The 21,006-nt window shown below is 36.7% G+C and overlaps 1 protein-coding gene across 1 annotated transcript in view; it reads right to left on the bottom strand.

Annotated features, from left to right (window-relative positions):
- The window catches only part of BANK1 (B cell scaffold protein with ankyrin repeats 1), a 134,635-nt gene that overhangs the window by 75,952 nt on the left and 37,677 nt on the right, over window positions 1-21,006 (bottom strand). The window contains exons 4-8 of the mRNA XM_058804077.1: window positions 20,237-20,385; window positions 19,002-19,140; window positions 16,301-16,443; window positions 9,778-9,898; window positions 742-938 (exon numbers count right to left, since the gene is read on the bottom strand). Coding sequence (XP_058660060.1) covers window positions 742-938; window positions 9,778-9,898; window positions 16,301-16,443; window positions 19,002-19,140; window positions 20,237-20,385 — 749 coding nt within the window. The remainder of the gene's footprint in view (window positions 1-741; window positions 939-9,777; window positions 9,899-16,300; window positions 16,444-19,001; window positions 19,141-20,236; window positions 20,386-21,006) is intronic.

Below are 21,006 nucleotides of genomic sequence, written 5' to 3'. Positions count from 1 at the left end.
CAGTATCAAAAACTGCAGAATTATCATATCTGTACATATTGCAGTTAGCACAAAAAGAGTTGAAATAGGTTAAAGCTCTCAAATGTCGCTACAGTACATTGCTTTTTTACTGCAATTCTGTTAGGTTTCATTTGCAATAATTTGCATGGTAGAACTATGGAAAGACCCCCATTTCACTATTACCTTTCACATGGAAGAGCAACTATTGCCCCAAACCCCTCCTGCATACCCAGCTGAAGAAATATTGACACCATCTAAAGGTGATAAAATTTACCCTTTGGTCACAGTGGCACGAACAACCATGGCAGGGAAGCAACTCATTTTTGAATGGTGAAGAAAAGCAGTGCTAAGAGAGTTCAAAGTCCCTTTTAAAGTGACCTTTAAAGAAGTCTTTAGTTCCTACTATAGACAGCTGGTCTAGACTACTTACAATATAACCATTATTTGGGTGCTGAAAGCACCAATCTAACCAGGCCACATAAGGTACTTCTGGCTCACTGTTCTCCTTCCCATTACATGCCTAAGACTTGAGCAGTGAAAAACCTCTGATCTTCACCATCAGTGCACAAAGAAAGTGGCTGTACCCCATTTCGACCCCTCTTTCTCAGACAAGAGTACAACAATATTTTCAGACTGAAGGACTACAACATATTAGTCTTTACAAGAAGGCTATGGGATCTCAGTAGTACAACATCTTAGCCCCCTGGTTGTAGATGACATATGGAAAGCACATGGACTTACTGACAATTCTTGGATTAATTTTCTTAATTCCTTGTGCCCATGCTTCATTGCAATACTCTCTGGATCATCTCCATATTTATTGGTAATTTTGCAAGCCCGTGTGGCCTCAGGACAACTGAGTAGAAATGATGCAAGTTTCTTCAAGCCAAATCTGGCGGCACAGTGAAGCAGGGTAGGAAATTCTTCCAAAGGGCTATCTGTATAACGGAAACAAAGTCTCAAGAAACAAAGTTCTGCTTTTATAGAACACCTTTTTCTATAAATGTCTTTTGAATATTAGTGCTGTGGAATCACAGTTTTCAAGCTCCTGGTATTGAACTAACAGCCAAAGAATTATTTTCTCAATTAGCAGTTTTACAGTGCCTATACACATATCAATAAAGGAGCCTCTGGTGTAACTGAGAAATCTCATTTTTATCCTGACAGGGGGATTTTAAAGCACTTCTGTTCTACTGAGAAATAAGCTTTCTTGCAAAGGGCAGACAGTTCTACAGTCAAGACATGCCTTTGGCAGGTAGAATATTTTTGAGGGGGACATTTTTACAGGTTTTTGATGCTATGTTTTGATATTAAAAATAATTTCTGAAAAATCAAAGGACTACCAGACACCTGGAAAAGTTTGCTTATCCTTGTAATGAAAAATCAGAGAATTTAAAAATGAATTAGATAAAAGTTTTTAGGATTTATCAGAAATAACCCTATATTAATTTCTATCAAAAACCACTTTTACATTGGAGAGCTGGGACATTCCATTTATCATTTCAGCATCCTCCTGTATTTTAACTCTATGAATGAATACAAGTTACATACAACAACAACCACCAAACAAGTAACAACAAAGAAAAAGAGCTCAAGCATAGAAAATACTTCTGTCTACATTCATACTCTACTTCCTGATTAATTGTGGTTGGCTGTGTACCCACTTTATGAAAATTCCCACAGGCTAAGACAATGCTATGATAGAGCAATATTAGATTTTATGCTCTGTTTTATAGCTGAGGTTTTGCAGAATTCTCTGCAGAGAAGAGAAAAGACTATGACAGGACAAAACATACAAAAACCCCCCAGCAACTCACTCTTAACCTTGTGTATTTCAAAAGGAACTTTAATTAAAAGCATGCATAAGTCAGCATGCAGTGTATTTCTTCTCCAAGCATGCACCCAGCCTGTCCCAGGCATTATCAACTTTTTGCACCCTGAGGGTCTTTCCTACCCAGTGCATGAAGGAATGGTCTTCATACCTCAGGTTTTAGCTTTTATATTTTTCAGATTCTGATCTGCTTTAGTGAGTAAGTCTAGGCTTCATATTAGGGGATAGTAAGCTCTCTTCACAGGATAGGTAGACAAAACAATTCCTTCTCTAGCTGGGGACCAAGGACAAATGATCTAAATTTCAGGCATAAACAATGGTGGACTGAAGAGAGAAAACAAGAAGGATGGGATTTCATGGGCTAAAGCTGTAATTGGACAATTAGCTCCAATATGCAAGTGGACCAGAACTTATAGAAGTGTGAGACCCCGTGACCAGTCATCCATTTTGTGGTCATTTTGGGTTGTGCTGCCCAAGTTGGACCTATTGAGGCCTCTTAATAAATACACACTTTATTATTTTGCTCCATCTAGTCTCTGTTCTGAGTCAGCCTTCACAAGGCATCACTCCCTGTAGTTTGCTTTGAGCCTGGCTCCTGCTAGGGCTCAACTGCCAGTCCCTTATTCATCTTATTCTCCATCACTGTCTGCCCTCTATGCAATTCCAATGATTTACTCATTCTCATAATTTCTTTTTTGAAGGGCTCCAGTCTAGTTAACTGGGCCCTGTAGAGAACCAACTCCACCAAACACACTGCTCTCCCCTCAACCTTTTCCAGCTTTTCTGTAACTATTTTGAGATGACAGAAGAGCTGCACATGAAACTCAACTTTGGGATGCGCCATATAATTCATGCATTGCCATAATTATGTCCTGTTTTGTTCTCTATTCCTTTTCTAATAATTCCTAGTACTTCATTAGCTTTTTGATCTGCTGCCTAGCAACAAGGTGATGTTCTCATGGAACTGAGTGGTCTTATTCCTCAGCGCTAATAGTCTGAGGAATCCTCTAAATTTGGATGATACCATAGGACTGCTTTTCTTCACTTGCACTACTTTGGTTTTACCTGTAATGAATATCATCTGACATTTTACTGCATAAATGCAGTAAATGTCTAAATTGGACTAAATGTCTCATTCCCTGCCCCCATTAGCCTTTTTCCTTGCTACACCGAACACTTTGCATTGCTAGCAAAAAAAGATTTTTCCCAATTGCCTGTCTCCTGGCTTTGGTCAGTTATCCAACCATACCCAGTCAGTTACTGACTTAACCAGGTTTACTGACTCAAAAAAAAACCTACAAGAAATTCATTAGGTCAGGCTTCACATTACAGAAGACTTTTTAAATTAACACTTTTATTAGTTTGTCCAGTAGAAATGATACATTAGCCTGCTTCTAAGTCACAGGGTTGCCTGAGAAGCTGGGTTTGGGCATCAACTCCTGGTTGGTCACACGTCCTAGTACTAAAAATGAAATATTGCACTGTTAGAAACCCAGATATTCTACTTTAAAATTTCTTCAGAGCTCTTAAAGAATGCCAGTTAGTCCTGGTAATTTCTTTGTCTTCAACCTGCCTGTTTTTGCAGTAACTTCCCTTCAACTCCAGACAGTCTATTTCCACATGTCTCCCATCCAGGACTACAGCTCAGCTTGGGAGTTTACACAGTTTTTTCTATCTTTCTTGAGTTTTATTTTATAACCCTGTCATCAGTTGTCTACAGGTTAGCCAGCACATTTTCAGCCCACTGTGTGCTGAAAGAAGTTATGACTTATGGAAATCTCTTAGCTGCCAGTCTTTAACAAATTTTCTAATTTTTACATTCTTCTGCATAGTGAAATTTGGCTCATTTTTGTACTTCCCCTGCCCAGCCTTTTTGTTCCAGTAGAATCATAATATGGGAGAGAGTAAAATCTCACTCCAATATTCAATAAAATGAACAAGAGCAGTTGTTAGAATAGGCATAGCTAAGTACTAACTGAGAAAAAAAATGTTAGGACAATTTTGACTGCATTTTAGACAAAGAATATTCCAGCACTATCCCATTCCAATATTATTTTTGGTGATATTTGAGTGGGCTACAGTTTAATCAAAAGTACCATTAACAACTCTAAACTGATTTAAAAACAAATTTAGTGTTGCCTGACTTTTATTTCCACCAGGCAAAGAAAAATATAATCAAGAAACTGTAAATACACAGCACCTGTGTAAATCAAGCCACTTGTTTTAGAAGCCTTGGCAGGTTGAACTTCCATCAACAAGCGTATGTGTTGTAGTTTATACTCCCTTTTATTTGCAGTGTGCTTTAAAATCCTTTGGGCTACAATAGGCAATTGTAAAACTGCATAACAGCTAAGGTTTTTGAGACAAGTACATGCTACACAACTTCTTTACTCAATATTGCTCAACATTTTAATTGAAGCTCCACAAACTAGGTTTGATTCGGTCATTTGAAGAACTATCAGTTTTAGCCCAGAGTATATGCATTTGACTTGTTATTTTTGTCTAGATTTTTCTAAATGTAAGAAAAAATAAGATTCTCTTAAAAAAAGTGTTCAAATCTGAGCTAATATTTAAAAAAGAACTTCCACAAATGCTCAAACTGCTCTTCTTAGTACTCGTGGGTTCTGCTATTTGTTTTTTTCGATGTCCAGCAATGCAATAGGTACTCAATAGTTTGCACCCTATTAGACAACACCAGAAGGTCAAATATAGTCAATAAAAAGAGCCTTAACACAGTATTAATAACATGGTCTGAATTAATTTCCACTGATAGTAATGAAATAAAAAAAAAACAACTAGTTACAAATCGGAAAGGCAATCAAGTCTATATTACCAATGGTCTGGATGCTATGATTTCTTCATCAATAGAAAGAGAGGAGGAGGTGACATTCATAAGCCTGCTCTAGGCAGGTATACAACTGCCTAGAATGCATTGCTGCACTCTTAAAGTAACACAGAACAGAGGTATTGCAAAACTCCTTCAGCTCCTTGCACTTGAGCTGTTTTGCCTGGTCACCACTCAACTCCTCCCTAGTTGAGTTTGATATTCAGGCAGGACTCCTACACTTACATACTTGGAACATTTCAGGAAACTACATCATTAACCAATGAAATACCTTAGCCAGCCATGGAGGATGGTAAAAAGAAAGAAATTTATAAACCAATTTCCTAAGACAAACTTTTTTTTTATATTGCTCCTTGTTTGTTTGCTTTTCTCTAAATTGGTTGTAGGATTCAGCTTAACCAGTTCTTAACCTGGATGGGATGAGATATGTCATACAGAGAGCCTTGTTTGCAATTTCATTTCAGATTTTTGTAATCAATATTTTAATAGGATTACATTCAGGGTTCATTCACTTAGCACTGAGCCTTAAGTTTTCCTTGGCCCTATACTTTACAGCAACACTCCTAATGTGACATTGGATAAAGCTGTTTACTCTTTATGTGTCTGTAATTATCACCACTGAGTGTAAATGACATAATGCTGAGCATGTATTTAAAACTCTAAAAAATGTAAGGAAAGCTAGATATCATCTCCAAGCCAAGTGTACAGCATGAAGAAGAGATACTCTGACTGCTTAGAAAATAAATTGCAAAGGCAGGAAAACTTTAAAAGCAACATTGGTGGTATAGTGAGATCTACATAAAACTCCAAAAGGAAATGAGTGGTTCAAATGGACAGTTTTAGTCTTTTCTGCTCCTGAACCTGAAGCCTGGTGGCATCGAGTTGTGACACAAAACAACAAGTCATTGTGAGCAGCCACAGACGACTGAGCTTCACTAACTTCAGACAGGTTTCAATACTCTGATTTTCAGGCAGAGTATTGAAACCTGTATATACTCAGTTGGCAGCATGCTGCACTCACACAAAGTAGGATGCAATCTTCAAGGGCCAAACTTTACCAGCCTTGCTGAGAAGCCCTCCCTCAAAGCCCTGAACTACTTGAGGCTGGCTCAGTACAATTGTTGTCTTGGTAAATGCCATACTGAGAGTGGAGATGGCGCCTGTTCTTCCAGCAACCTCAGCAACATTTCAGTGACCATTTCTGCATGCTGTGGTACCAGTAGCCACTCTCTACTAATAATAATTAGCTAATAATAACATAACCTAATAGCTTTGCCTCCCATTATTATGTAATAATAACATAACCCTAATAGCTTTGCAGTGAAGGGAAAAAGATGTCCTTGTACTTGGCCTCTCAGAAATTCCTCCCCCAAATCCATTTATAATTATGAAATACAGTAAGGTTAATGATCTCAAAAGAGATGATTGAAGCTTTCTAGTCTTTGTTTTTTGCCCTCATTGTGAAAGGAGACATCACTAATTGTTTGAATCCCTCCCAAGTCAGTAGGAAATGTGAACAACTCTCCTTCCACCAGATTCTACAGCAGAAATCACTGACAGCTATAGGTTCCACTGTCAAAATGACAGATAATAAAAGCCCACTACAAGATGTATTTGTGTTTATTTTTAAATTATAACTGTTCTTAAACTGCCAATTCTCAAAATTGAGCTGAGCTCTTAAGACAAACTAGATGTTCTGCTGTAAAGAAAATTCCATCATACCATGTTTAACCACTTCAAATAAAATTTTGCATTATACACAGTAGGAAGAGGCTGTAATTATTTGAAAGCCCATGTGCTTCAGGTAGAAAATACCATTCTTGAACTTGCAAGTTTGTCACGCTGAATTGGTGAAAATTGCTGGAGATTTTGTTTGCAGTGCTTTAATGGAGAACGTTAACAGAGAAAAGCTGTAGCTGTTTGGCACCTACACTAAGAACTAGTTAGCAGATGATCACAAGCTGGAAGGAAAGGTTAAAGGGAAAGTCCTCAAGTGTCACAATATTAAGTGCTTTAAGGTGGCTTCTTCAACTTTCAACTTACATTGAGGCCAGTACTTGCTTTTAATTAAACTTCCTTTTGAAATACACAAGGTTAAGAGTGAATTGCTGGGGGATTTTTTGTATGTTTTGTCCTGTTATAGTCCTTTCTCTTCTCTGCAGAGAATTCTGCAAAACCTCAGCTATAAAACAGAGCATAAAATCTAATATTACTCTATCATAGCATTGTCTTAGCCTGTGGGAATTTTCATAAAATTGAAGTAAGGAAACAGAGCAGCCTACAGTGATATTTCTGCACATCTTGTAAGACATCCTTCTTTTATTTCCCAAATTATTGAAACAGGACACGGTTGTTTTTCTTAGCAATTTAAATAGCACCTAAGATGACTTCTACAGTGCCAATATCAGTACCTTCCCTCTCACCCCATTATTCTGCCAGAAGCTAAAACCCCAGACTCTATTTCTTCTTTTGGGATAGACGTTTAAACTTGGAAAAAATAATTACAGAAATCAGGACAGAATTTGCTATGTTGCTAGCAGTTTTAGGTGACAAAAAAGCACTGTTTTCTATAAAGCAAGTTAAGGACTTTTCATAAGCACCAGTAGTTGAGTTTAATTAGAGAAATAGCAATAGATAACTTGTAAAAAGGGAAAAATAATTAATAGTGGAAAATGAAGCAGGTTTTCCTCAAGTAAATTGTTATTTCTTGGACAGGAAACAATGCAACAAAAATTCCCAAATCTGAGGATTCTGAGAATCAGGACTTTCCAAAAAGAAACATTTCTCAATAAATATTTTGAAATTTGAGTGGGAATTTGTTGGTATGCTTTGACTGGATTCTATTACCAGAATATAAAGGAATGTGCACACAATATACCTGAAAACAATTCAGTATGGAATGTACAATATTTCACAGTATTTCCACCTTTAGTTACATTCTTTCACAAGAGGTGACACCATCACTAAAAATCCCAGACAAGTCTTGGCTCTGTCTCCAGTTAAAGCTGTGTGTTAAACACAACATTTTCCAGTGGTTTCTATCCAGTCTGCATTTAGCTTGCTCATCTGTTTCAGAGTTAAACTCTTGCACCTTTGCCACCTATCTTGACACTACAAGCCTAGACATTGGCTGCTCACAAATATTGCATTGTCATACTAAAAAAGTGTTGAAAAGCCATTTTGGAGATGGGACTGGCAGCTTAAAAATTATGTAAGCAAACTTGCATCTCATCATATTTTGATCTAAACCACTGTCTGTACAGGAAAGTATCATACTGCATTTTAATTTCATTACATTGTATGCCTCTTGGATTTACTTTCAGACTCCCAAGTTTTTAATCACACAGATCACAATTTGTGAGAAGTCAAACCATGCAATTCATTAGTTATCCAATAAATTAATCATAAGTTCTTCATTCTTGGTTCATTTTGAGGTCATATTGAGATCTTTCAAGAGCAGCAATTTATCAGCTGCACCCTGATGTGCAAGAATGTTCAAATAAAGCACCCATGTAGAACAATACAATTTCTCTTCCCTATACTTCATGCTGAAAACTTGCACTCCTCTCATCCACTACTGGACATGTCTAGTGGCTGTCTGGGATGCTTTTATGGGAGTCAAAGACACAGGTTCATACACCTTTCAGGCAGAAAAGTGATGAGAGTCTAAGCCTCCCACATTCTGAGTGCTTCCAGCTCTGCAAACACATCTATTTTTCCATGAAGAATCTGGGCATCCAACTTTGCACCTTCTTTTTGGGCCATGCATCAAACCAGTTCATTTTAAGGTCACTATTGCCTCAAGCAGTCAACTTGCTCTTGAAACACACTGGCTTTTTTGGGGGGCCATAGGAGGTTGGTTAGCATTATTCTCAATATTCAAAAACACCACCAGATATAATAGTTGTTAGTCACTTAGGGAAAGACTCTTGAGTCTGTGTTATCCACCCCTATCCTGCAGTCTTGCAGGAAAACGTCAAGGACAGGCACCTCATTTGTTTGCTCCCACTAATTTTGATGTTTAAGCGCATTTTTACATTACAAGTTGAATCATGTTTATCTAATACACAGGAGTGAATTGCATCAACAAAGAAAAGGAAAGGAAACATGATGGCAATCCCCATAGTGCTACCTACAAAACTTGTTTGAGTTTGGTTATGAGAAGTGGCAGGTTCACTGATTGTACAGAGCTCTTTTCTCTCTCAAAACCAAAGTCTAGCTACACAAAACAGAAGTCAAGCAGTGTCCTGAACATATCTTTCTCAAGTATTTTAGAAAGAAAACATTTTCTTGAGTACTTTTTTTCCCCAGAAGTTTTCTAAAAATGCTGAGGTTTAATACATTTTAATTTGAAATAACATCATAATGATGCTTTCAAAACACAAGCTAAATAAGCACACTCTTGGTTGATTGTAAACAAGTTTGAATCCCTAATAAGTGGCTAATGAACTCAACCAGGGCCCTCCATTTGGTACTAACGGCAGCTTCTGTTGATGCATAACTGAATTGTCTATATAATGTATCTACTTTATAGAGAAACCCTATTTTAAGCTCACTTGGATACCTTATTTTAACAATTAAAAATAACAAAATTATCTTTTTGCCAGAAGTAATGAAAACCACTAAGTGCATAGGTACTAGAAGTGACTGAAGAAGTTTAGTGCTGTTTTAAGATCAAAAGTCATCTATTCTTTTCAGATAGAGAAAACTTTCAGATTTCCCCTATAACTGGAAAAAGTGCAGTTTAAACTGCATTGCAGAAGAGCAATTAGTAAATAAACCGTACCATATACAGGCATCTCCACATGACTCTTACTGACCATTTTCTCTCTAAGTATGAATTTGCTCAGCTGCAAAGCTGTCAATGTGCAGTTAATCCAAAGCTGATCAACAATCCACGGAAGTATAAATACAAAGTACTGAGCCACAAAGTAATGATTTACAAAATTATTTCTCCCTTTTTTTCTGCTTATGTTGTCTTTATTGTGGATTCTTCCATTTCCCTAGAGGATTTCAATACTTAAGGATTGTCTTATTAACATTTATATGTAACAACCATAGCATCAATAATATAAATCAGTACATAGAACAAGTGACTCACTAGCTTGGTGATGGTGTTCTTCTTCACTTTGGAGTAGGCTGAATTCATAAGTAGATATTTTGTTTCTCAGTAATGAAGTCAGAACATTGTCTACCTTCTCTACAGAAGAAAATTTCAATGCCTGTTTAAAAGAAAGAAAAAAACAGATAAAAATTAGTGCATTTGTTGCGTATGTATTTTTAACTTTATCCTCAGAATGCTGGTGAATCAAATTACTCAAAACAGTATTATGGCAAAATCTTTCAGTAAGAGAAGCACAGTTTTGGAAAACTATAGAAGAGATATTTTAATACAAAAATTATGACAACATGATCCCACTGTACATAAACATGCATTATAACATATGAAGTTCAGACACGACTTAAAGCCTCCTGGATGAAGTGTAAGGACAGGAAGATCTATGCTGTACAACAGCGGTAATTGAAGGTCAGTTTAAAGATTATAGTAACTCTCTGCTACCCAAAACTTATACATTAAAATTGTGGACTTGTCTAGGTAAGAAACAGCTTCAGTTGCATCAGCCAAAACAAAACATTGTTGCCAGAACAAGAAACTGATATCAACCAGATAGATCAGCTTCCTACTAAACACACAGTCTTTAGACAAGGGAAATCTGCATGGACTGCCGGGAGATTTTTGAGTGCCTCTTTCTGGGCAGAAAGTCAAGATTTATGCCTAACAACTTTCAGGTAGCCAGAATTAAATATTTCTTCGCCTGGCCTGACAAGAGCATCCTGACGACAGAGATTTGAAGAGTAAGGACATTTTACACCAAGCACTACAGCTGTGTACCCCAGTCTGTGCTGCACTGGGCACCAAAAGGAGCTCAGCCACAGCAGAGAAGAGCTCAGGGAGAGTTGCTTTACTCTGCTCAGGGTCAGTAGCCCTGTGTTAAAGCTTGCCTTCCCACAACCAGACTGTCTCTGGTCAAGATGATTCTGGGATGACTAAAATGGAACATCTTCAGACATGCTTAGCATATGAATTTGAAAAGAAAGTCTGTGACTGACATGCTGAGGAGAAAATGACAGGGGGGTGTACTGATGAGCCATGAAGTTTAATTCCCAGGGCTGTTAAAAGGGAATAAGAAAAGTAAGTATGGTGTGATCAGAAAATGTGGAATGCAGAGGCAAGATATAATTTTCATCCAACTCTACCAAGAATTAGAAAAGACATTTATGCAGGAAACTGACAATATGATTGTTTATTTTTCCCATGATTAACCCTGGCCCTTCCAATATTAAGATACGTAAAAACCACTGCATTTCTTCTCCTCATAATTCACTCCCTTTCTGTAATGTCACACTGCATTACTCAGTATTTTTTATTCAATAATAGTGAATACATATAATAATGTTCAATAAGGAAAGGAATAAGCATTAAGGAAAGACTCCACCTAGGAAAAAAGAATAAAAATCTATCCTGAGCACAAGACTTACTGTGCAAATTCAGAAAGCATATGCAAGACCTCCCAAAATATCTATAAAACATACAAATTATTAACATGAATAACAACACTACATTTACATGCTATTAAGAGGAAAAATATAAAAATTCAATTAGGAACCCATACTATTCTCTCTCATTCCAAATACGTCTTCAATACATAATCATTACATTGCCTTAACAGAGTTCCATCTAGAGTAGGACAAAACCAAGTAACAACACAGGAATTGCTCAGATGAGTGTATATGGCAGATCCTATGTCATGAATAAAGAGGCTCAAAACCATTGGTACTTACTGAAGCAACTGTGTATAGATACCCCACTATGCAGAGAATAAGAATTTAAGTGGGCTTCTAGACAAACTAAGTTTGAAGTCATATTTTTAACATTTTAAAATTTCTCATACATGAACTGGCCTTTCCTCTAATGACCAGCCTATCAATTTCTATGAATTACAAGTCAGGAACAATGCACTTATTATACAAAGTTATCAGTGAGAATTGCTTCAAGTTTTCCATCTCAACTTTTTGTTTTTCCTCTTATTCTTGGGATGTAAAATCTGAGGGCTCAAGCAATGATTTAACAAGCTATGCTCTTAAATCATGGCTATGCTCTTAACTAAACTGTAATGGTGAGCTTCATTGTGCTCCTCTATAGCAAAGATACAATGGGAAAAAAAGATTAGTTAATTTTGGAAAAAAAAGCAGCTATGTCTTTTATCTCACATACAGAAGGGCCAGTTCCAGCATTTAGATGAAGATAACAGCTAAAACAACAGGAAAATAGAAGTAGGAATAGGGCCACTCTGCCCTATCCAGCTCCATATCATAAAGGGCGTCTCCTCAAGAAACAATTCAGTTTAGAGACTTTTATTTTACTGCCCATTCCTGCCCCAGAGCACTCACAGACTCCAAGTCTGCTGTGTTTATGTATTTTGACATACCCTATACAGATCTCTATGGGCCCAAGAAATCTTCCCAAGAAATCTCAACAACATTACAAACCTGAAGTTCCCGGGGAAGCTTCACCAAAGCCAACAGAAGCAGAACTGTATTTAAAGTTGAACTTGAAGTTATTCACTCTGCAAAAGAACTCTGAGCCACTCAGGAGTTTGAGAAAGCCCACCTTTTGTCCAAATAAAGATTTACAACACTAGAGAAAAATACACAATAGTGCTAGTTTCCCTCTATGCCCTTGCAACCCCCAGAACTAAGCTAGTGAGTTTGTAGACAATTCTTTCCACACTCTCTGAAGCACAGCAAATTTCTCTGCTCCAGTACTGGAAATCCTTCCACAAGCCTCCCTGCTTGTCACAGCACCACCTCTCCAGCTGTAGGCACTGCCTCTCTTCCCTCACCCTTTTCCAGAGCAACAGGACACAGCTGTGATCCGAAAAGCCCCAAGTGCTGACCATCACATCTGGGATTCCAAAAGCATCCTTGAAAAAGGAGACCACCAAGCACATATTTTGCTACTTTTGTGAATGAGATTACCTACTTTCTTTAATAACTGCTAACCTGAAAATGTGTGCCACTGAAACACAGCATCCACAGCCAGTAAATTAGCATATTCCACTGGCTTAGGCAGTACTGACAAGGTTACATTTACATGAAGATGAAGTTCTTCATTAGTTCTTACATATCAGACACTACTTTATATGCACTTCCATATCTGGATTGCTTCTGCCAATGAGAACGGGCTAGGTTTAAAAACAGTCAGGCATTTCTGACAATTTTAGCCAGTGATAGAGTATGAAAAGCTTTCATACCTAGAGGAAAAGAAAGAAACACTTCAAAATAACAGCTGTTGATGTAAGCTGAGAAGATTGAAATATTAAGTAGGATTTCAAATGAAGTATCTTTGGGGATCAGGTAGAGATACATGCAATATATCACCACATAAATCATATAGATATTTACAAGTTTTCATAGAGGAGGCTGTAGTTTATTTTCATTCTTGTTTTCCAACTGTAACTGGAATCCTGTTTATGACTATGATAAAAACATCATTTAAGATACCAAGTATCTCTCAACTACAGGAATATTATTCAACCATAGCTTGTCATAAAGACTTCCTCAATCTCTCCAGATATTCTAAGTCACTCAAGCTAACATGAACTTACCAACTTGAGTAATAAGGATATGACCTGAGCTTAATTTTTTTTTTAAATTTTGAAACCAAATAAATCTATGCCAGAAAACCCCAACACTAAATAATTGAATCAATATTTCCATTTGGTAGAAAGTCTGAGAGAAAAATCAATACAGCATATAAATCCAGCAGAATGCTGAAATGATTAGCTGATGTAAAGTAAAACATGAAACACAAAGTTTAATTATGATTTATAAAAACCTTAATATCACTCTGTACATTAGGTTACTGTAAGAACATAAACTCCATAAGAGAGTTTCTTGAATGCAGAATTGTGAAAGTGAGAGAACCAAAAATAATGATCTTTAGCCAACTTTCACCCTCCTACATTCTCAAATAGCAAATCAATTCAGCATTATGATTTAGTTATTATGATCCCAACTTTTCCTACTTTAACATTTCAGGTTTTTTTCTTTCAAAATTCATGCAAAGAAACGAATTTAATTTTATTATTTATTCAATTACATTTTAAATACTTATTTGGTTGTTTAAAATGTCTGGCTGATGTTGGTAAATGCTTTTTAAATTCAGAAAAATATTGGAACTCAAAATGACAATCAGATGTAGCAAAGAATTTTATCCAAAACCATGATTTGTAAAAATCTTAGATTATGTTTAATCTAAACCTTAGCTAACATAAATCTTTAATTTCTTGCAAAAACCAGATCTAAAAATGCAGAAGTACCATATTTTGATAGTCTCCCACTAAGATCCACAAATTCATCTGACCATCACTAAAAGGAATGGATAGCTATAATCCAATAGCTGTTGGGTCTTGTTTCTTTGATTTTATTGGGGGACAAAGTGGAGCATTTCAAAGGAGCTGGAAAGGTTGGCAAGGCAATACAGAAAAAAATTTAAGCATTTTACCAAAGCACTGTGTCTTTGGTACGAACTAACGCAGCCATTTGCTTTCACCACAGAATTTTAATAGAGATACTTCTCAGATTGCAAGTATTTGTGAAAATCTTGAACTTCCCCTTGGATCACAGGGTCATATTGCTTTGATCAATAATTGCTGTAAGCTTTCCTATTTTATATCAGATTTGTTTTCCATTGTGTTTGATTGTTACTTTGCATAGATAAATGACTGCTGCCCCAGGATACTTTTGCAAACAAGTTGATAGTCTCAAAGGTTTTAATTATCCTGGTTAAACAGAAGTTACTACTACTGCTGCTACTTGATGGGAATTCTAATTAGTATCAAGTCTGTTTTGTTTTCCTTTTGTGAACATATTTTGAAGATTAAGTTAAATTATGCTCTGTAAATTGCATCTTTATGATGTAGCTTGTTGACATTAAATCAGGAGCTCATTTTAGAAGTTTGCAGAAAAATTTTAGCTACCTAGGTAGTTACTGTACTGCACTCTGAGGTCCAGCAGGTACCATTAAATGAGACACATAGGAATACTTACAGAGGAATTACCATCAGAATACTTTGCCACAGACATTGTGTTGACATGTCACAACACATGACATTGTGTTGACTGTAGAGCTTACTCAATTAAAAACATTCTTTCAACATTAGTTTTTCAGTTACTAAAACAATAAAAATAACAGCATATAACATTGTCAGCTCATTTAAACCCTTGCTTATTATTCAGAGGAGTAAAGGTGAGGAAATGTTAAACATACTTCATAACTCTACCACTGTATCTCCCGGTGTACACTACTGCTCTGCACAGAAATATTTTAGCATTTGAATATGATTTGAATTGCATGTACTTTAATAAATATCAGTCATGCTGGTTAAACAAAGGGTCAAACTTCTGAATAACACAGATAACTGTGGAAATATCTTGTGTGTTGCAGGTTTCTAGGTTACCATGTTAACGATAAGTTTTAAATCATTATGGCATACTCCTTATGCATACAGGTTTAAATGAAACCCGTTAGAGGCTTACTTAGATATACTTCAAAACACAGGCTAAAAAAATGATGGATACCATACAGAATTTAAGAACACATTTGTTCTTTGAGTTGCACTATTTTTCTTATGCAACATCCTGTTTTTCTAGAACAGGAGTAACTTGCACTTGGAAGGAGCCTAGCCTCATCCTTAATAGAACACTAATAATGCAATACATCATATTTTATTAATCCTTTTGTTATGAGTGTAATGCCTTAGGTGGTGGATAAGGTATATTTGTCATAGGAAAATCAGATTGTCTGCAGTGGAAAAACAATCTGTTATTTTTGTTCTGGCTTTGCAATTATAATATAGACATTGTACAAGGTCTGCTTGGGCTACCCACCATTCAACAAATGACACTTGAGATTCTGTGCTTCCTTAATATATGTTTTCTTTTCCTGTTATTTCTTATGTGCCACTGGGAAAGAACATGCTGCAGAGCACTGCAGTCTGCTGTGCTGATCTGAAACACAGATCAAAATCTGATTTTTTCTGAATATATGCAAAGAATCTGCATGGCAACCAGCAAATCACATAAATGAGAATTCAGCAGCTGTAAATGGACTGTACCTGAACAGCAACTACTGCTTCCCATACAAGCTATGTCAGAAAAATTTGGTTTGATGGTGAATGAATAATAACCGTCCAAATGTGGTTTAAGATTACTTGCTTCTATTGGTTTCAGAACATACAAAAAATAACACTTTAAATGGAGAGGGACTTTACTAATATTTATTCTTATTTTCAACCTTTGCAGTGCAGCGTGTTGCTCATTGGGCATATACAGCACAAAGGATGTTTACATCACTCTCTAAACAAAAAAAGAGCATGTAAAGTTTGTTTTCTCTTGCCTGACTTGCTTACAACCTGACATCTCAGAGGCTTCTTAATCCTGAGCCTGCTACTGAGCCATTACAAATTACTGTGCAATCAAATGATTGCATACTATATCTTAGTTCATTAAGTCACTTACAGTCTATTTTCCTTTAATTAAAATTTGAGAAGTCAACTTACCTGACAAGTGAAAGCTATTGGGTCAGCCACTTTCTTCAAAATGGGCTCAATTTCCTCTAGTGCAGTATAGTATTCAATCTGTGCTGTCCTCTTAATGACTCCCCCACAGTAGACATTTACATATACAGGACCAGCAGGAAAATCTTATAAAAGAACAAATCAGAACAGCAGCTGAAAACATTTTACAGTCCCAGACCAGAAATCTCAGGGAATGAGTAAAAAACCAGAGAATATCACAGAAAAACAGAGTTGATGAACTGTCTGGATTTGCATTTCACGGGTGATTCAGTGTAGTCAGTTTTTTTATTCAAGTCTTGCAGTCTAACATCAGAAAGCTGACAAAAGAAAATACATATCTTTAAATCTGTATAAAGCAAAGCCATTATATTGCTTCACATTAGAAAGGAGATGAAAACAGAACGCTTAAAATTTCCAACTGCCCTTTGAAAGACTGATGACCTATAATCAGCTCCCTTATGCCTACATGTTAAGGAAAAGTGCATTTATCACAAATACAGCAATTGCTATTCATCTTATGAAACATTTTTCCTTAATTGCAGTCAAGGTTCTCAAAATTGTATTTGAGCTAGGCTGCAGAAATTGCAGTATAATTAATCCATTCCAGTTGTTTACCTTGCAAAAGCCAAGGAGAGAGGCACTTGTAGTCAGTTACTTAGGCATGATTTGCTCTGTGTGTGCAGCACAAGCCTACTTTATGAGCACATTTCCCAACCCATTAGTACTTGTTGTGCCAGGCATTCTGCTGGTCCATACTAGCACAGTCTTCTTAAAACACTAACTCTGCCCACAAAACAGTGTAAAAAGGGCAATTCTAAAAATGGAGAAGAGGAATAGGGCCAGAGAAGCTAGACTAATAGTACATCACATTAAATCACTTAAATGGAAACTGCCCAAATGTGGGCTTTAAAAAAAAAAAAAACAAAAAAACCAACAAAACACAGCATATCTCATATAACATCAGATTAATCAGATTAGATGGACCTAAACCAGGATATTTCCAAATGTCCACTTTTCCAGGTTTTAAAACAGATTAAACATCAAACACAAATGATATATGAAACATAATTAAACTTGGCTACAGCTCTCAGAAAATTTCTTCATATTTCATTAACTTTTCTCATTTTATTTCTTCAACTACTACAGAAATCTTCTTGTGATCAACAGTATCCTCACAAAAAAAATTTTTTTGGAAGACTTTTTTGAGATACATGCAAGAAGATGGCAGCTTCTGTTCTCTGAAATCCAGCTGCAGATGGAAGTTCCCTGTTTGTTACATACTTTCCAGTCAGGTTTCTGAAAACAAACTCTCTGCACCATCACAATGATAAAGAACTCTGAGCCCCTATGTGGCCATCATCTCAGGACAGCATTCAGGATGAAAATCTCAGAATCAATTAGGTTGGAAAACACCTGCAAGGTAACTGAGTGAAACTTCTGATGGACCACCAACCTGTCAACAAGACCATGGCACATGTGCCAAATGCTGTCATTTCTCAAACATCCCCAGGGATGTGACTCCTCCACCTCCTTGGGCAGCCTGTTTCAATGTTTAACAAATGTTTCTGTGAAGAAATTCCTCCTGACTCCAACCTGAATCTCCTCTGGCACAGCTTGAGGCCATGTCCTCTTGCCCTGTCACTGACTGCCTGGGAGAAGAGGTCAAATCCCAGCTGGCACAGATTCCATTCAGGTAGGTTTTAGAGAGTCATCAGTCTTTTCTCCAGGCTGAACAACACCAGCTCCTTCAGCCACTCCTCATGTGAATTAATCTTTAGACACTTCCCCAGCTCCATTGTCCTTCTCTGGACACAATCCAGCACTTCAGTGTCTTTCTCAAAGTGTGGGGCCCAGAACTGGACACAGCACTCAACTGGTGCAGTCTCACCAGGGCTCAGTCACAGAAATCATCAGGTCACAGAATTACCAAAATATGGTTCCAAGAAGCCACAGTGGAAAAACTGTAGCTTATTATTGTAGTATTTCCTCCTATCTAAGGTTATATTGCAGTAATTTTATAACAAAATATTATGTAAGTTCCTCTGGCAATTCACAGCATGTAGCCCAATAGCAAACTATACTCAGAATACATAGGTGAGAAATGTTTTAATTCTTAACTCCCATCAAGAATGGGGATAGGTGTGCCCCTTAAATCTGCACTGATCTTCTAAAAGAAACTGTTAAATAGTTGAAACTGTTATCAACTAGTTATGGATGGAGCAATAAAAAAACCATTAGGAACTAGCCAAGATGAGTGATACAGAGAAATTACATGAATGTAAACAGAGAAAAGAAACTATTTCCTGCATCACTAAGAATTATGGAGAGGAGAACCACCAGATTTACTGCATTAAATATAAAATGACACATTTAGTAACAGAGTAATAAGAAAAGAATATTAGGTTTGCATTTTATGGCAGTAATTTTGGAGAATGTTAATCTGTAACTAATCAATGACATTTTAAGACTGCCACCTGTCATTTAACCACAGAAAACCAACCTAATAGAACCTAGGTTCCCATAAATCACAGCCTTGCTTCTCTGCATTATTAAAAGTTATGTGTGCAAAACTCATTTACAGGAAACACCCACTAAATAGCAGAAAGAAAAACTACTTATTAGAAAAAGTGAAGGGAGTTGAAACTTTTTAGTTTTTCTTAAAGGTAAAGAATATTTTTCTTACCTAGGGCTTTCACATATTTGACCTTCTTGTTCCAAGAGGCTGTCTGCATTCTAATTTGTTGATTATCTGTTATGAATTCCACTTCTAGAGTTTCTTCATCTATTTCCTCTTTCAACAGAATGAATATTTCACCAGGGTTCTACAAAATTAAAACACGTTCCCATTAGTCCTACAGAAAATTATATTGGAAGTGTAACATTATATTGAAAGTGTATTGAAAGAACTTTGCTTCACCAACAGCTTCATACAAAAAAATCGTACTACCAAAATATGATGGTATCTCACTGCTTCCTTTAGTATTTCAAGACCTTTCCTTTGGTGTTTCCTTTCTTACATGAAAGACACAAGAACGTAGGATTTAAATTTAATGTAGGATTTTAAATTCAGCTTACATGAGAATATTTTAAATATTTAATAATTATTAATAAATATTTAAATGCATATGTAGGTGAATTGTTACATTTTCTAAGGCCCCTCTATAGTCTAGAAGAATTATATCCATCTTAAAAACAAAGGATGAATCTAAAATACTTTAGACCCACTTAACATCTTCCAGTAAGGTGACATTAGCTAGAAGGAGCAGGTGATGTGAGACACAAAATTTGTGACATTCTACATACACTGCAACCTCCATACTTGACCATGGCCAAGTCCAAGTCCATTCACATGAAGGAATGCAGTGCTGGATTTTTTACTTCCTCTGTTTATGCTGTCACATGTTCCTCACAGCCACTCTGATTAAAAGCACATATGAACATTTATGTCCACTGCATATGCATGCAGACACACAGACATATAAATATTTCTGATTTAATTTAAACTCAAACTATGTCTGTGCTGACACAAGCCCTGTGTAATTCATGGTATGGGCACATATGCATGTATACATACACCCATCCTGGATTCTTGCCAGGACAAATCCCACATGTCTCAAGAAGTGCCTGATTATTTGCTCCCTCTGAAGTATAAGGCCCACATGACAGTAATATTTCAACTCAAGCTGCAAAATAACTGTAATAGAACTGTCTTCAAATGACTTTACTTCCAAATCTTTTGACTGCAGCATGGATGCAACACAAAGGCAACATAAATCCCACTGCAGTCTAGGTGCACTCTCATTTTGGTCCCTTGACAATTTTGGAAAAATAGCAGATACAGTATGAATGAGATTGCAGCAGGAGAAGGGGAAGAACAGTGACTGTTATCCCAAAGACTGTAGCATCCAGAAGCCTTACCTCACATGATATTCTTCTCGGAAGCACCAATATTGACTGCTCATCACTTTCTAATGTTTCAGAAAGTACCTCTGTTTTAAAAGTGAGGTCTGTTTCTTCTGATGCTCCCCTGGCATCTGACAAGTTAATATCAGAGATAGTCTGGTGATCTGAAATAAAGAATGTGAAACAAGAATGTTGTTAATAATCCTAAACCAACAAAACATGGCAGTGATGTGGTTTCCAATGTGTTACTCATATGGGACTTGGAGTCACATTAAGGACAGCACATGAAAGCCTGGCAAAATTCCCTTAATGTAAATGTAATGAGATGTCCTCTTTTGATAAAGAACATGCCTCTGAAGTTTTGATCCTGAAGCCTTAATTTACATGAACAGGCTCTCCACATATGCTTTGCCTTCCTAAAACAAAAAGGGACATAGCCTTTAGACCGATAGTCTATTCACAAATAGTTGCGAACAGCAAAGTCAGGAGATCACCCAGTTCTGTCATCTCAAAATGCTCATACACTAGAATAAAACAGGATTTTTACCACCCTTTCTTTATATGTAAATAAGCACATGCTATATGTTTACAACATCAATCCACTTGCCTAGAGGAATCATTTACATGAGGGCAGTGATACCTGAAACATGGTACTATGACAGTAGGCACAGATTTCTTTGGCAGAGAATCCATGGCCTTTGCCTGCCTTAATAGAAAAAACGATGGGTGGAAGCCATATATTTTTTAAATAGGATAATCTGTATTTGGAAATGCTATGCCAGTTA

Source organism: Ammospiza caudacuta, chromosome 4 (assembly GCF_027887145.1).
Source record: "Ammospiza caudacuta isolate bAmmCau1 chromosome 4, bAmmCau1.pri, whole genome shotgun sequence".
Classification (NCBI taxonomy): Eukaryota; Metazoa; Chordata; class Aves; order Passeriformes; family Passerellidae; genus Ammospiza; species Ammospiza caudacuta.
The sequence above is the reverse complement of the archived record's forward strand: the minus strand, read 5'-3'. Positions and strand labels throughout refer to the sequence as shown.